The 16,785-nt window shown below is 32.1% G+C and overlaps 1 protein-coding gene and 1 long non-coding RNA gene across 4 annotated transcripts; both read left to right on the forward strand.

Moving 5' to 3' along the window:
* The first annotated feature begins 4,338 nt into the window (after positions 1–4,338).
* LOC146901871 (uncharacterized) lies at positions 4,339–6,231 on the forward strand. 2 transcript variants are annotated; one of them, XR_015022369.1, is made up of 3 exons: positions 4,339–4,668; positions 4,800–4,860; positions 5,861–6,231. It is a non-coding gene; the product is annotated as an uncharacterized LOC146901871 (long non-coding RNA). The 2 variants fall into 2 exon arrangements; XR_015022368.1 differs by having other exon boundaries at positions 4,339–4,860.
* A 2,062-nt stretch (positions 6,232–8,293) lies between these two features.
* Positions 8,294–16,643, forward strand: LOC146901872 (ABC transporter A family member 7-like). Of its 2 annotated transcripts, XM_085738000.1 has the most exons (18): positions 8,294–8,443; positions 8,547–8,871; positions 9,319–9,398; positions 9,529–9,718; positions 10,453–10,551; positions 10,633–10,757; positions 11,275–11,433; positions 11,781–11,943; positions 12,018–12,143; positions 12,251–12,334; positions 12,661–13,022; positions 13,674–13,874; positions 14,204–14,313; positions 14,406–14,490; positions 14,989–15,117; positions 15,225–15,330; positions 15,492–15,580; positions 16,218–16,643. In XM_085738000.1, exons 1-18 carry the CDS (start codon positions 8,372–8,374, stop codon positions 16,515–16,517), a joined length of 2,805 nt encoding a protein of 934 aa, XP_085594126.1. In that variant the 5' UTR covers positions 8,294–8,371; the 3' UTR covers positions 16,518–16,643. The 2 variants fall into 2 exon arrangements, with proteins under 2 accessions (XP_085594126.1, XP_085594127.1); XM_085738001.1 differs by lacking the exons at positions 8,294–8,443; positions 8,547–8,871 and adding an exon at positions 9,137–9,206.
* The last annotated feature ends 142 nt before the right edge of the window (positions 16,644–16,785 follow it).

Below are 16,785 nucleotides of genomic sequence, written 5' to 3' on the forward strand. Positions count from 1 at the left end.
GTTCTAACTGTTTTATTCACTATATATGCTAAAAACAAGACTAATGATATTCAATAACTTATTCATGCTCATGTGGTTTCACACAATTTTTTGCATATGCATCATGGAAACTGGAGGAATGATATGGGGCAACAACAAAAATTTGTTAGAACTTAAGAAGGGAAGGCTTTGAGAGTAAAAGGAGGAGCAAAGGGAAGGGAAGGTAGGAATAGAGAATAATCTCTCTCAAAAAAAGTGTTTTTGGAAGAGAGAAAGAGGAAAAAGTTTAGCCAATACTTTCTTTGTTGAAGAGTACTGCAGAAGGAGGAAAAATAGTTTGGAAATTTTCAAAGGCCTCTTAAATCCTTCAAAGCCTTTTGAGTTCTTTCATATTGGAGAGTTACAGGCATAGATCAGTTGGCAAAGACAATACATAGTTATATGTAGAGTTTGGATTCGAACTTCAGATATCTCACTTATTCACCATAAAAATTAGATTCAAGCCGCTAGGCTACTTGACAAACAAAATATCGGAGAGTAAATAAAAAAATCTCAATTCAAGATGGAGGATTTGCATCATAAAAAAAGATGGAGGATTGTCCTTCAATCATTCATCTTCCATTTCCCCTCAAATATTTCTTTCTCGTCTCACTCTGAAACAAATTAGAAAATCTTCGACTAATTTACATTACAATCGTCAAAATCACATGGTCAGATAATTTAATCCACAAATTTAGTAAATGATAGAATATTAGTAACTAAAATTGAAGGTCAAAGCATATTGTGCGACTTGGTCTTGGTTTTCGTACTAAAAAGTATCCAAACAACGTAATATTAAAAAAAAAATATCCAAACATTTATTGAATGAATCTAAGAAGAGAACGTTTGCTTATAACAGTGACCGGAGGGAATACTAATTACACTCTCTTCTACTGAAAGATGCTTGAATTACACCCATGTTCCCTCTTATGTTAAAATATACACTCTCCTCTCTTAAAAAGTAAAATTTATACTCACTTTCCTTATAAGATGCTCGAATTACAACTTCATTCCTTAATAATCAATTATGTTAAAATATACACTCTCCTCTCTTAAAAAGTAAAATTTATACTCTCTTTCCTTATAAGATGCTTGAATTACAACTTCATATTCCTTAATAATATATGCCTATGCACTACACTTTAAACTATTTTTTTGTGGTGTCCGGGGTTCAAACCCCAGACCTTGCTTATATTATGCATTGTCCTTACCAACTGAGCTAAGCTCACGGGGACACACTTTAATCTATTTTAACATAAATAAATATTTTTATGATATATATTAATTTTGAACCACCATTTAAGAAAAATTAATTTATTTCATTATAATTTAAATGTCAAGGATAATTAAATTTAAATTTTTCACATATTTTGATTTTATTTTAGGTTGTTTCATATTTTATAATAGGGTTTAAAACTACATGTTGATGAAATTGTGAATAAAAAATAGCGAAAAATTTGTATTCAATTTTTTATTATATTAAAATAAATGCGCAATACTATTTTTTTTTTTGGAAGTGTGTTAGATTATTTTTTTTTTGCAAGATTATTAAAAATAAAATAAAAATATTGAAGGAGTAAAGTGTAGATTTTAACACGAGAGGGGAAGGGAATGTAATTCAAGCTTCTCTTAGGGGAGGGGAGTGAAAAAATTTCTAATATGTTTTGAATAAGAGTGGAGGGGAGTATATATTTTAACATAAGAGTGGAGGGGAGTGTAATTCAAACATCTTTGAAGAGAGAGTGTAACTACACCATTTATTGTCTCTGGCAACACTTTTTTAGGGGACGTGTAAAAATTGTCCCCTAAAAGTCTCTAAGGCAACGATTTATGCCTGTTGCCAAATATATTTTCGCAACCCCTGATAAACGTCCCCTAAAATACTTTTGGGGACGATTTTGGAGCGTTACACTTACACTGTTATTTCTTTGGTGACAGCCGTTAATTGTCCCCTTAGATACTTTTGGGGACGATTTTAGAGTGTCACACTATCATTTCTTTGGTGACAACCATTAATTGTCCCCTTAGATACTTTTGGAGACAATTTTAGATTGTTGCATAAAAATTTCACCAACATCAAATTTCTAGAGGAGAGGGTTAAATTAACCACTTGAATCATATAAGGTTAAATTAACTCTTATATAAAAAAATTAATTTAACTCTTACTTTAAAATTATAACTAATTGTTAATGTTTCTTATTTTAAATTATAACATATTGTTAATATTTCTTTCTAAACCTATTTATTAAAACTAGAATAAATTTCTAATATTTATTTATATACAGAATGAATTTGTGTAGGTATGAAATTCACATATAATGTTAAATTTTGATATAAGTTTTGACAATTGGTAGGTTTTATTAGTTTTTATTTTTATTTTCTGTGATTGAGCGATCCAGATTAATCTAATCCAACTCAGTTTAATACAAGTGCACGTTTTCTTTTTATAGAGATCGAGTTATAAATCCGATTGATTTGGTTTAATCCGGTTTAGTCATGCAGTTCACCAATGACCCATTGGTTGAACCATCGACTTCGTGACCTAGTGACCTTACCGAGTCGACAACCGATCCTATTAAAACTATATATCTAACACATTATAATCTATACTATATATAAAGAAAACTAACTCATTCAATACTTTTGGGATGGATTTTTCTTTTAAAAAATACCCTTAATTTTCAATACAAATAACACATGTAACAAATAGATAATAATAAATTTAAATATTAAAATAAAAGTGTAACAAACACAAATGTCCACTTTTTTCCTTTATCATTTAAAAAGTGTAACAAACTAGATGAGTGTATTTATACTTACTTTTTCGTTATCACAATTATACCCTTAAGCAACAATTTTTTCTATAATAAAGATTGTTGTTGGTGTCATTAAAAAAAATAAGAATTTATATTATATTTTTTTATATTATTGATTTCATTGAAATAAATAATCATGGTTAGTTTGATTTGTTATAATTTGAAAACAAAAAACATTTATAATTTTACTTTTAATCATAATTAAAATTTCTAAAAAAACACCGTTCATAATTTTCAAACGTTAGCGTATTAAAAAAGAGCGAAAATACGGGCACGTGAGTGTCTGTCTTTTCGCTAGTAATAATAATATAATATAGGAGTATGTTTTATGGGTAGAATTTATAAAATTTGGTAAAAAAAAATTAATGAAATAAAAATAAAAATAAAATATATCTAACACATAATAATAATATAATATAGGAGTATATTTTATGTTTACTAGCGAAAAGACGGACGTTCCCGTCTTTTCGCTCTTTTTATTGCGCCAACGTTTGAAAATTATGAACAATATTTTTTTTCAACAAAATTTTGATTTTGATTAAAACTAAAAATATAAATATTTTTTGCTTTCAAGTTATAAAAAACCAAACTAACGGTGATTATCTACTTCAATGACATCAATATAACAAAAAAAAATTAATCTAGAATATTTTTTGAATGACACAATTCAAGGGTATAATTGGGATAATAAAAAAGTAAGAATAAATATACTCATCTAGTTTGTTACACTTTTTAAATGATAAAGGAAAAAAACCAAACATAAATATATTCATATCGTGTTTGTTACATTTTATTTAATATTTAAATTTATTCTTATCTATTTGTTACACGTGTTGAAATTTGAGCCAATGAATTGAACCTAACGAGCCGAAACAAGTTGTTCGTGAACTTTAAACGAGTTGAACTCTAGTTAAAAAAAGGTTCGTTTCGAACTCGAGTCGAGTTTTGAGCTGAACCAATTCTTATCGAGTCGAGTCGAGCTCAGATAGGTTCGATTCGACTCGACTGATTTCCAGCCCATACACACACACACACTAAAATTAAAAATATTATAAATTCTTTTTATAATATTACAAAAAATATTATAAAAATTACATGGAGAGGTTTATTAAAAATAAATTAAAAAGTTAATAAAAAATCAAAGTATAATTCTTTTGTCGTTTAGTATATAATTTTTTTTGAAGGAGTTGTGAAGTAAACGTCAAAAAAAGAGTAGTTAAGTATAAAATATTATTTTTTTACAAAATTCAGTATATAATATAATATATCTTATAATATGTAAAAAGAGTTTTATATTTTATTTGAATAATATAAAAACTAAAGAAGTCTAGAAAGAGTCCGTCAAAAAAAAAGTCTAGAAAGAGTTCTATATATATATATATTTTTTTTAGATAACTTTATATATTCATTGTTTTTTTTAAAGATCTTTATATATTTATTGTTAAAAACAATGTTTTTATATATTTATATATATTTATTGTTAAAAATTAAGAAAGGATAGAATACATGTACGCGAGAGGACAAAACGACGTCGCGTTCTTCACTTCTATCCATACCCATTTTCCAGTTTGTCCTTCATCCCTCAAAACGACCAAACCCAATCGTTTCGTGTTCGCTGCTCTTCCCCTCAAATCGATTTTGCTTCTGTTGTCCTCCTGCCCCAAATCGATTTCAGATTTTATTGACCTAACGCCCAAATTAATTTCATTTTCTGTTGTATTCACACCCAAATCGGTTTGCCTCCAAACCCTTTGATTTCGTCGTTCACACCCAAAATCATGATAGAAACGAAAATCTAGCTTTGAGAGTCGCTTGCTTGAGTTTGATTTTGCCGGTAAGGCACAAATCATCTGCGACGGTTGCCTCAATTTATTCTCACGATATGAAATCAATTGATTACTTAAATTTTACATCTATTCTCTTAAATTTCTGAGTAGTTCTTTCCAAAATTTCATGTGATATAAGGTATCCGGAGTTGTTCATGACCCTGTCAGAGGAGACATATCTGGTTGTGCAAGGATAATTGGTAAGTGGTGTTTAGTTTGTTGTTTGGATGAGTTGTTTATTCTGCTCTTATAATGTTCTGTTTGCCTTAGTTTTTGGAGGGGAGTTTTGGATTAAGAATTCTGGTGTGATGATTTTGTGTGGGTTTTTAGTGAGTTTTCATGTTGTTATTGGTGAGTTTTATGTTTTCTGGTGTACTGTTGATGTGGTTTAGGTTGAAGACAGTCTTGTTCCTCATGAAATATTAGGAGCATTTCCGTGTATTTCTTTTTACAAAGTATTGCTTATAAATAAGATTAGTTGTTTCAAACAAAAAAGAAAGTATCAGGGACTGCAACAACTCAAGTTTTCCTCTAATTCTAATGGTTGAAGCAACGACAATTTTCTAAAAGAATTTAAGGGTTGGAGTCTTCCCAACAAGTATAAAAAATACGCTAACAAAAGTTGGTGTGTATTATAATTATGTTAGCATGTAAGTGAATCCTCAATCATTCACATTATTTGTTTGTCAAGTGATTTTAATAAAATATTTTTGCTATAGAATACTTTATTTTTACGTTTGTAATTTATATAATTATGTGCTCTTTTCACCACCTTATATGTTAGTGTTAGTATAATTTATATTCGAAAAGGGTGCAGAGAGATAGTCAAAGAGACTTGAATGATCATTTTATCAAACTCATTAGAGACAAACATAAATTGAGTAGTTATGTAATTTTGTAACCTATTTTGACTTAGGCAATTGAAGGGAATTGGGAGGAAAATGCATGGGTAATTTGTTGTACCCTTTTTAATTTTTACTCTATAACTTTGAATAAAGTCTTTATGGTATGTTTTAAGTGTTTTTAAAATAGACGTATGATGAATATATTAATTATTTCACCTTGCACTCATACAATGTTATTTCCCCTTTTATTTGATGATTTTTAGTTTTCAAAAACTGTTATTTTTTACAAATAAGAAGCTACGGTTGAATTTTTAACCAAGTTCAATATTTTTTCTTACAATTTGGCATAGTGCAGGGACTACGTTAATGACGTTATAGTCGGGGGAATTAATGAAGGGGGTCTAGTTGCAGCGGCCATTTTTATGCTTCAGCTGAGTTTAGTCCACTTGTGTATGTGATAGCATAACAACAGCATGACCATTTTGAGGGCAGTTAAGATGCGCTGAAAGTGCAAGTATAGTTCTCTGCATCTTGAAGTCGAGGTCGTAGAAGCAGTGTTTGTATGCGGCATACGTGTAGTTGGTAAAATAAGGATAGACCAACATGAGTATAATTTTCATACTTCTCCTTGTATCTGAGTTGTATTTTGTAACAAATATATAATATGGTACACATTACTTTAATGTTTTATTGTATTCCAATTATAAGGGATATTCATTATAGCTAGCTCTATTTTCTTTTTGACTATTTTTAGTCTGTTTTGTCATTATAAATTTTATAGACTTTCTAAATTGTGAAATATGCTTGACGGGAGAGCTACTGTGATGATATTTTATTTTAAGATTACCTTTTGCTACACTTCAGAAATGTGGTTTATAAGCTATGGGTACGTTTATTCTTGTACTCATACTTTCAGTTTTAGGCCACAATTAAAAAACGTCGCCTCTAGTACACCAGAAAAACGTCCCTTTTTCCAAGACTTTAAGGGACGATCATTGAAAGTGTCGCCGAAAGCGCGAGAAAAGTGTCCCCTTAGACTATAGGCAACGCTCGTATAGGAGACGCCTGAAAAACGTCCCCTATTGTCTTTGGCAACGATTTTCATAGTTTTGGCAACGTTTTTCAAGTGTTGTTAGAGGCAATAAATGGTGTAGTGTATATTTATTGTAGATTCTTTCTCACTAATCTTGATGATTTCTTATGCAAAAGCACTTTGTATTATTTGTCCAATGTATTAGGGCTATTGCTAGTGTTATGCTATTAATTTGAGAGAGTATGGAACTTTTTCGTAAAAATTATTTTTTCTAAGAGGACTAAATATGTTTTTTGTCCCTTTAAATATTTAGAATTTTGTTTTTACTTCCTATAAAATAAAATCGTATTTTTTAGACCTCGTAAAATTCTCATCAATATTTGTAGACGTAGTCCTTATAAAAAAAAAATCATCAACATTTTAAGTCTCTGTAAAAAAATTGTCAGCATTTTTGATCCTATAAGTCCCTGTAAAAAAGAATTGTCAGCATTTTCGATCCTAGAGATACTAAAGGAAAATGTCACATGGAATGAAAAGTGTGATTAATTTCATTTGTAGGGACTAATCAAAATTCTAAATATTTATAAGGACCAAAAATATATTTAACTTTAATTTTAATGTTAGAGACTACTCAGCAATGCGATAGCAATTGGACTCAAGTTTGTTGAACACCTGTAAAAAAAATAATTGCAATCAACAAGGTAAATATCTGCATTTATGGATCTGCATTCGGACAAGCCTGTAAATTTAAATTGATATGGATGCGGGTATGAGTATTGTAGATTCCAAAATTATTTGAAATTTTTAAATAGATCTATTCTATGAACTAAAAACCATTGTAATCAAATCTTTAAACTATCATATTTTTCGCCATTAGGTCCTTTTATTACTTTTTTTTAGGGAGGTCCTTTTATTACACGATGATTAATCGTTGACCAACGATTGACTAACGACTTTGATTACAAATATTTTTAGTTTAGGAATCTATTTTAAAATGTCCAAACTGATCAAGAACCTACAAAATAATTAAATGAGCATTTTATTTATTTATATTTAAATGGAGTATTATATTTAAAATAAATTTCCTAAACTATTGTTTTCTGTATAAATATACATAAATATTAGAGACTATATGGAAGCATTTTATATAGTTCAAACTTCAAACTATCTTTTTTTATAAAGCGAAGATTAATATTCGTAGAAGATTATGATTGAGCTAGAGACCACCCTATCACTCCCCTCGTTAAACACTCGCATTTGAAGCACAAAGTCAACCTTATCACTTAGTTACTAATTACTATGTCAATCTTATAATGTTGGACTTACATATTGAAAATGAAACCCACGTAAAATAGTGGAATATACATTGATTTTATCTAATAAAATAGTAAGTGTTAAAGAGAGTGTTAAAAAAAATGTTTCTAGCATTCCTAGTAAGAAATAAGCTAGTTTTTTTTATCTTACTAAACAAATCCTTAAGATATTTTTTTTTTTTTGATAGAAAATCCTTAAGATATTTATTAACAAGTTTTCTTTTTTGACAAATTTATCAACAAGTATTTTAGAAAGAAAAAAAAAAGAACATTCTGTGTTGAATTTTTTATTTTAGACTTTTTTAAACATTGACTAAATATATTAGAAAACATATTTGTTACAGCGATAATTTAAGAAATTAATTGATAATTTATTACTAGTAGTTGTATGGTTGCGTAAGAAAAAAAATAAAGTGTTTGAGATGGCTGAAAAAGGAAAGTTACAGTGACTGACAAACAGACACACACATACATTAGAAGCGGGTTCTGTCATGCGTGTCCTTCTCCAACTCCAACAATCATGGCAAATCCTGTTCCTGCTAGCTTTTCTACTCGTGCAAACGCTCTTCTCAGGAAGAATTTAACCTTCCAGGTACGGTTATACCTTTTTCTGTTCTTTCTTATCATGTCCTAACACTTTTTTTCTATACTTTCTGTACTTAACTTTTATAATTCAATTATTCACCTCACCGAAGAAACGGAACAAGAAGACCAACATTAGGCTGACTCTATTCCCATTAATCATTTGCATCATCCTGGTTCTCCTTCAAAATTTAGTTGACAATCTATTGGATAAACCAAAATTCAAATGCGGCTGCGTTTGTACAACTAACCAAACTACATGTGGCGACTCCGACAAGGTTTGTGGCGTCAAGTATTCCGATCAGAATCAAGTTTTAGCCTGTGCTATTCCTAATCCACCTGAATGGCCTCCTCTCTTGCAACTTCCGGGCAGCGAGCCGTGGTATCCACCCGTTTATACCATGCTCTTCACAGCCGACGATCACTACTTTGGACAGAGTATAACTTTTTTTAAATTATTATTATATGTTTCAATTTTCAATTCATATAGACATTTGATATGTAGGGGCGCGTCACCACTTGGTGTATCTGAGTTTCGCCAGTAGGATCTTTAGGAAAGCAAAAAAAAAAGGTTTTAAGTTGGTTTTGAGAAGTAAAAATTAGTTTTAATTAAAAATGAGCTAAATGTTAGATGATTTATATATATTTTGATACATTCACATTGAAATTGATTTAAATAATAAATTTCAGGCTAAATGCTAAGTTTAAAGGCTACAGATCTAAATCTAAACTTCAAGTTAGAAACTAGTATGGAGGCAAAATTAATTCTACTGGTAACACAAATATTTAAAAATCCATTTTATGCGCATAGAATTGCTTTGGCCTCATGTATAAGTGAAACCAAACACGAACTTCCTCATGTTTACTTGCCTTTTCTTTGCACAGTTGTGTCTGACAATATATTCCCAAGTAACGTCACTATGGATTATACTGATATCATGGCTAGTTTGGCATCAAATGTGCTGGTCAGTTTTGTTTTTCTTAGTTAGCAACTCGAAAGCATTTATTTCTTTGTCAAGATTTTAAATTTTACTTATTTGATTATTCATTTTTGTGGATTCTGTTATTTGTTGTAAAACTGTGAAAACAATATAGGGATCTGAATCAACGCCTGACACCAACAATTTTCTTGAACCTGCTTTCACTTCGGATCTTCCCATTTATTATCTACAAACTCGTTGCCCTCTGGACAACATTGCTTTCCCAGAAATCTACCAAGGAGGCACTCCGCAGCAGGATATGGAATCATTTACTTACGAGATAGCAGGCTTTACTGTGGATCAAGGTATGGAACATCCTTGTAATGGCAATGTATGATAACATACATGAAATTGAACCAATAGACGTAGTTGTTGCTGTGCATGCATACTGCTATTTTATAATGGAAATCGACTATTCAATGTGTCGTTCTACATGTTGTCACAAGCTGCGTAGACACAAGATATCCTGGATGTATTTATATGGCAAAAAATATATGTTTGGGTTAACATCGAGATAGGCTCAATGCAATCAATCTCGTGTGTTGCTGTTGTGTTCACAAAGCATTGAAATGCATGCTGACAGAAAACTAAATATGCAACTAGTTTGTTAATGAGAAAATTTAGCCGTAGGCTCGTCACGCCCTTTTCAAAACCTTGTCTACTGCTTGTGAGAAAGGGGGTGTTACAGCTAAATTTAGCTTATATCCCCGGATTGACAACCCTAATGCCCTTTTCAATAACATTCTGCAATCTCAGTTTTGGAGTCTGCGGCTCTGCTATCTGGGATTGACAACATAGGTTGACTTGAACCTAAATCTTCATTTGTGTTTTGAACAGCTTGGGATATAAAAATTAATGTTAAAAATTTGGAAGTGCACAAACTTGCAAAATGATAATGATCTTACTGTCAGTTGTTGCCAATAAGTACTCACTGTAGCAGATTGTTTCAATACATTTTCGAATTATGGGGAGTAGAATGATGTTTTTATACAAAACGTGGGGTTTTGTTAATGGTTGAATATATTTCCCCTTGATGTAGAAATCAGATGTGCTGACGGTATAAATTTATGGCGTGACAGTTCTTCTGTGATCAACAATGAGTTATATGAAGGTCATGAAGACAATCCAATAGTTTCAGGTACTTTTATCATTATGTTTCAACATACATAATATTTGGAAGATAATACTCATATTTATATATTGTTTTCACATTCGACAGCTTTTGATTTTCTAAATTCAAATGAGAATGGATTCAACGTCACTGTATGGTACAAGTCAACCAACAAGGGTGTCACTAATTTTGGTCCAACTGCATTGTTGCGAATTCCTCGTTCTATAAATTTGGTATATATCTAACACTTGTTTTAATGGTTGCATCCTCCTTGCTGCTGCCATCCTAAATCCCTAATAATTGATATGTGTGTGTGTGTGTGTACACAGTACACACATACGACTACGAAACAGTAAACTCAATCTTAGCTTAAAAAGAACATGCAACTTGGTAGCCTGTGCTTTGAATCTATCGGTTTTTTAATTTCGTTTTAACTTTAAATCAATAAATGTAATCGATTCATTAGCGATAGGAATTGATTTGGACTAGCAAAATACTTCTCACTCATTAGAACTTACAAAATGCATAATTTGAATGGAAAAATTTAGTGAAACTATGATCTTGATGGACATGCAGCATTGAGCCATTGACTTACTATATTGCAAAATTCAACACTAATTGCATCAGTAAATTTTAATTACAGAACTTAATTGTATAAATATTCTAACTTTTTATTTAAAAAACGTATGGGTCTTTATCTGTATATTGGAAGATAATAGGGACTGATACCTAGCATCATTATGCATGCAGATATCAAATGCCTACCTGCAGTTTCTGCGTGGACTTGGTACCAAAATGTTATTTGAGTTTGTAAAGGAAATGCCAAAATCTGAGACCCCGCTTAGGATTGAGATAGCTTCTCTCATGGGCGTTCTGTTCTTTACATGGGTCGTCCTGCAACTTTTTCCGGTAAGTGCGTAAATATCTGGACAAATATATCAGCAAGAAATAAGTTGTATGTAATAAGAGAAGTTGACAGAACTGACATCGTATTGCAGAATAGGTAGCTATTGGCCGATTTTGATTTTTTAAATAACTTTGATATTCTTACCTGTCCCTAAATCAGATTTATATGTTTGTAAACATGATGTAAGCAAACATTCTTTTTCAATTTTCTTCTCATTGAACAATACATGATCGGATTCAAAGTCAATAATTGTAATTTGTATCTAACACCCAATGCAAACACAGCATAATAGATGTTTTAGTGTATTTTTCTGTTTAACATGAGTAAGCTCTATACACATTTAATGTAGGTTGTGCTGACATCACTGGTTTATGAGAAGCAACAAAAATTGAGAATCATGATGAAAATGCATGGTCTTGGTGATGGGCCATATTGGATGATTACATATGGTTATTTCCTTGCCTTATCAGTGATCTACATGTTGTGCTTTGTGATATTTGGCTCAGTCCTAGGTAAGAATATAACCATTAACTAGTTGTTCTTGGCATTTTCTCGTTCTGTCTAATGCTGCTGACTTCATTTTCAGGATTGAAATTCTTCACCTTGAATGACTATAGCATCCAATTTGTGTTTTATTTCATCTATATAAACTTACAAATTTCAGTGGCAATTCTGTTGGCTTCCTTTTTTTCAAATGTTAAGACTGCTACAGGTTTGTTGATAGCTACTTCAAGTTGTTTACAATAGCGCATTATTATTGTTGATAGCTACTTCAAGTTCTCAGATATCATTACTGACTTGTATTTTTAATATTTGCAGTAACCGCGTATATAGGTGTCTTTGGGACCGGGCTATTAGCTGGATTTCTTCTCCAATTTTTTATTCAAGATTCGTCATTTCCAAGTAAGTTATATGATTGAAGAACGAGACCATTCCAAGTTGTTCATATGGTTTCCACAATGATTAGAAGTTTCATCTACATAAATTTTACACCAGTCTTCTTTATGTAAACTTTGTAAATTCTGTGTGTCTATAATGAGATCACACACCTTGTATTTATAATGGTTTTACAATAAGTGCATTGAATGCTTAATGAGTAAGAACTAGCCTAGGAAGGAGTATACTCTAGGAGTACTAACAATCAATCCAGGAAGTTGTACAATTAAAGGAATATGTAAAGATTCTTAATTTTAACAATATGTATCTTATTTCCTATGCCATTTATTCAGGAGGATGGATCATTTGTATGGAGTTGTATCCCGGATTTGCTTTATATCGTGGTTTGTATGAGTTTGGACAGTCTGCCACCAGCGGCAGTAATATGGGGACTGTTGGTATGCGGTGGCAGGATCTGAGTGATAGCGCCAATGGCATGAAAGAGGTCTTAATTATCATGTTTTCTGAGTGGATCATAGTGCTTTTTGTTGCTTATTACATCGATCAAGTATCGTCAACAGGAAGTGGAAAAAGTACTATTTTCTTCTTGAAAGGATTTCTGAAAAAACCTCTTTCATCATGCAAGAAGCTCAGTATTCAAAGGCAGGAGTCAAATGTTTTAGCTCAGATGGAGAAACCAGATATCGTCCAAGAGGTTATCTTTATATTTATTGAATAAATGTACTCTTGTTATATGTTCAGCTTATTGTGGATTATGAAACTAACTAATGTCTATCAAGGGGGAACGTTTGCCTACTGGTTTTAGAAAGTAATACCATGATGCCACTTCAGTGACGAGTAATGATGTAGTTTACAAAACATCAATATCTTAGGAAAGCTAGGCCAAACTTTAATTAGGTATGAATTCTACTAGAAAGTCAAATAACTTTCCTTTCAGTCACAATCTCTTAGAACTTGGGTTGGACCTAACTCACCCTACAAAACCGGCTTGTAAGGTGATGACTCTCCAAGCTTTACTAATTAGGTCATATATCTAGGAAATGTGGGACTAACCCCACCCAACACAATGAAGGTGTTGGAGGCTGCAATGAAGGCAGCCCAAATGCGTCAATCATATGGCTAGGGAAAGATCGCAATAACGGTGGAATTTCCAACACAAACTTTTCCTTTTTTGAACAGCAGCTTTTTATTATAAAATAAGTTAACACTAATGTATGGGTCTTACTTGAATCAAGCATCTGCAGGTTCTTTTTAAAGTAGATTTTTAGCTTTAAGAACTAGTAGGCTAGTAGGAATGAATTGGTTTGGCAGCATAATGTATTAAATGCTTTCTTTTTGTCTTTAGAAGGAGAAGGTGGAGCAGCTGCTACTTGAACCAACTATTGATCATGCAATTGTTTGTGACGACCTAAAAAAATTCTATCGAGGACGGGATGGAAATCCAGGAAAATTGGCAGTGAGAGAATTGTTCCTAGCTGTGCCTCGAGGGGAATGTTTCGGTATGCTTGGTCCTAATGGGGCCGGGAAGACTTCTTTTATCAGTATGGTCAGTTAAAATTGGATTTTGTTCAATATATTCATATTTTTGGAATATTACATGCACCCCCCACCCACCCACACACACAGACACACACACACACGCGAAAAAAGATTTATAGGAATAAGTTTTGTAACACGTTATGAAGCACATTTTCCTCTGAATGAACAAAAAATTAAAGATGCATGATCCATGCATATAAGGATGTATAGACCTCTGATACATATGCTCACACCAATATGTTATGAAATTCTACTATAATTCAACAAATCATGTTTCTTCCTTTGAATTATTTTCTCCTTAATTTATAAATCTAATCAGCTTATGTGTACTTATAGATGATTGGTCTCACAAAGCCAACATCTGGTGCGGCATATGTTCAAGGCCTGGACATAAGAACTCACATGGATGGAATATATACCAGCATGGGAGTATGCCCACAGCATAAGTGAGAAGTTTCCTCCAATGTTTATGTTTTTCCTGAAATCCAATTTGTTTCGATTGGAAAAGTTTCTAAATTTATTTCTCATGATATTGTAGCTTGCTGTGGGAAAGCTTGACAGGTAGAGAACACCTACTTTTTTATGGTAGACTTAAAAACCTTAAAGGTTCAGTCTTGACTCAAGTAAGTTCATTCTGCAAAAATTCGTGCGCGATAAATAGGTGTTTTTAGGTTAGTTTGAGCAATGAAATTATAAAAAATGGTATTTCATAATTCTTGTGCGATATTTTTAGACAGCAGTGTGTAGAACATTAGTTTTGTCTGAAAACTACTCCCTCTGGTCCTATTTATAAGAGATATTCTGGTCAACAAAAGTTGATGTACCTGGTCCAATTGTTTAACCAGATACATCAAATTTTGTTGACCCAGACGACTCTTGTAAATAGGACCGGAGGGAGCATTACATTACTTTTTATAATAAACTGATTAAAAGACAAAACACATTTTAGGTGCTTTCATAACATGTTTTTCCAATTTTTATTACATATTTTTCTGTTGAGAAGAGTCTGGATCTATCAAAGATGATTGCAGTTTAGATGCAATTTAAACAACTTTCTCTTTTGCTGGCATTTGCTTGAAAGGGAAAATTGTAACTATTTAGCTTCCATTTTATTGTTGCAGGCAGTAGAAGAATCTTTGAAGAATTTAAACCTTTTCCATGGAGGTGTTGCTGATAAGCAAGCAGGAAAATACAGTGGAGGGATGAAGAGGAGGCTTAGTGTAGCAATTTCATTGATTGGGGACCCCAAAGTTAGTTTTTTTATTTCAACCGAATTTGATCTTTTTTTCTTTTTCATTTTTTTAATAAAAAATAAGATTCAAGTTTTCTTATTCTGTACATGCCAATTCAAATTTAGGTTGTTTATATGGATGAGCCAAGTACAGGATTAGACCCTGCTTCAAGGAAATGCCTATGGAATGTTATCAGGCTTGCGAAACAGGATCGTGCAATCATTCTAACCAGTATTCTCTCATTCTTTCATGGATTTTATAGCACTATATTCTGTTTCTTGTTTATGCTTTAGACACATGAGCCTGTTTTATATTTGATTCCATAATAACATGAAGGGGTTCTTTCTTTCTCTATACATATAGATTCATAAATCTTGGTTTTATGTTTTCAGCACATTCTATGGAAGAGGCAGAAGCTTTATGTGATCGATTAGGAATTTTTGTAAATGGTAGCTTGCAGTGCGTAGGAAATCCAAAGGAGGTACATTGCTAAAGTGTTATTCTTTATCAAAAAATGTATTCCAAAATGAAATTGTTAAATGGGTCTGTGAATAATCTGTTGTTAATTTACTGATCCAAATTCCCTATAGTCAGGGATCACATGCATTCATACAGTCAGCAGCTCAGCACTATCAGATCTTGATTGGACGGCTCAGATTTTGATCTCGGTAAATCAGTTTTAAGAACATTTGTAATGCTCACTCGAAATTTGAGCCAATTAATCAAGAACGAGCCCTGCCGTGCTGAATGCGTGAATGCTGGAATCCATTACTGCAGGGAATTAGTATGGGCTTAAAAATAAGTTGCAAAGACACTGTCATTATACATGGTTAACGTACGCAAGTTCGAATGCAACTTTAAAAATGCAAGCTGATTTTTTTTTTGTATAGAGAAATGTGAGTGAAGTTAGTAGTTTTGTTAGATTCTGGGATTGAAGCTGGGACCTCCTCCTTAAAACCCCTTCACGTCGCTTACCTTACCATCCGAACTACCTACATGGTTCAAAATCCTAGTTGATTGCATACCCTTCCAGTGTTTTTTTTAAGTTTATTGCCAAATAGAAAGTGCAAACTTAAACAATGTTTGACTTACTTACTACTTCTGTTGTTTTGTCATAGCTGAAAGCCAGGTATGGAGGGATTTATGTGTTCACAATGACAACATCTTCTGATCACGAGAAGGATGTGGAGAACATTGTGCAACAGCTCACCCCAAATGCCAACAAGATATACCATCTCTCTGGTACTCAGAAATTTGAGCTGCCAAAGGAGGATGTTAAAATAGCAAATGTATTTCAAGCTGTTGAAGTTGCAAAAAGAAACTTCACTGTTTTTGCATGGGGTTTAGCCGACACCACATTAGAAGATGTTTTCATTAAGGTAGCACGCGAGGCTCATGCATTTGATACCTTGTCATAATTTGTACTCACTAGTCACTATGCAAGGTTAAGTATTGTATATGTGTATTGTACAAATCCAAGCATTGGAGTGATTTGCCTCCACTGCAGATGTTATCAGTTAGTATAAAGGGAGAGGATTACAAAATTCATTACTTATATTTTCTTGTTTGAGAGTATTGCTGAAGGAGGAAAAAAAGTTGGGACTTTATTCTCGTATTTTAAAAGAAGTATACTTGGTACTTTATTCTCACCCCCACGTAATAATTTTTTTATTAATATATTTTATT

The sequence above is a fragment of the Medicago sativa genome, chromosome 8 (genome assembly GCF_051527215.1).
Source record: "Medicago sativa cultivar Bolivia chromosome 8, Bolivia_mono, whole genome shotgun sequence".
Classification (NCBI taxonomy): domain Eukaryota; kingdom Viridiplantae; phylum Streptophyta; class Magnoliopsida; order Fabales; family Fabaceae; genus Medicago; species Medicago sativa.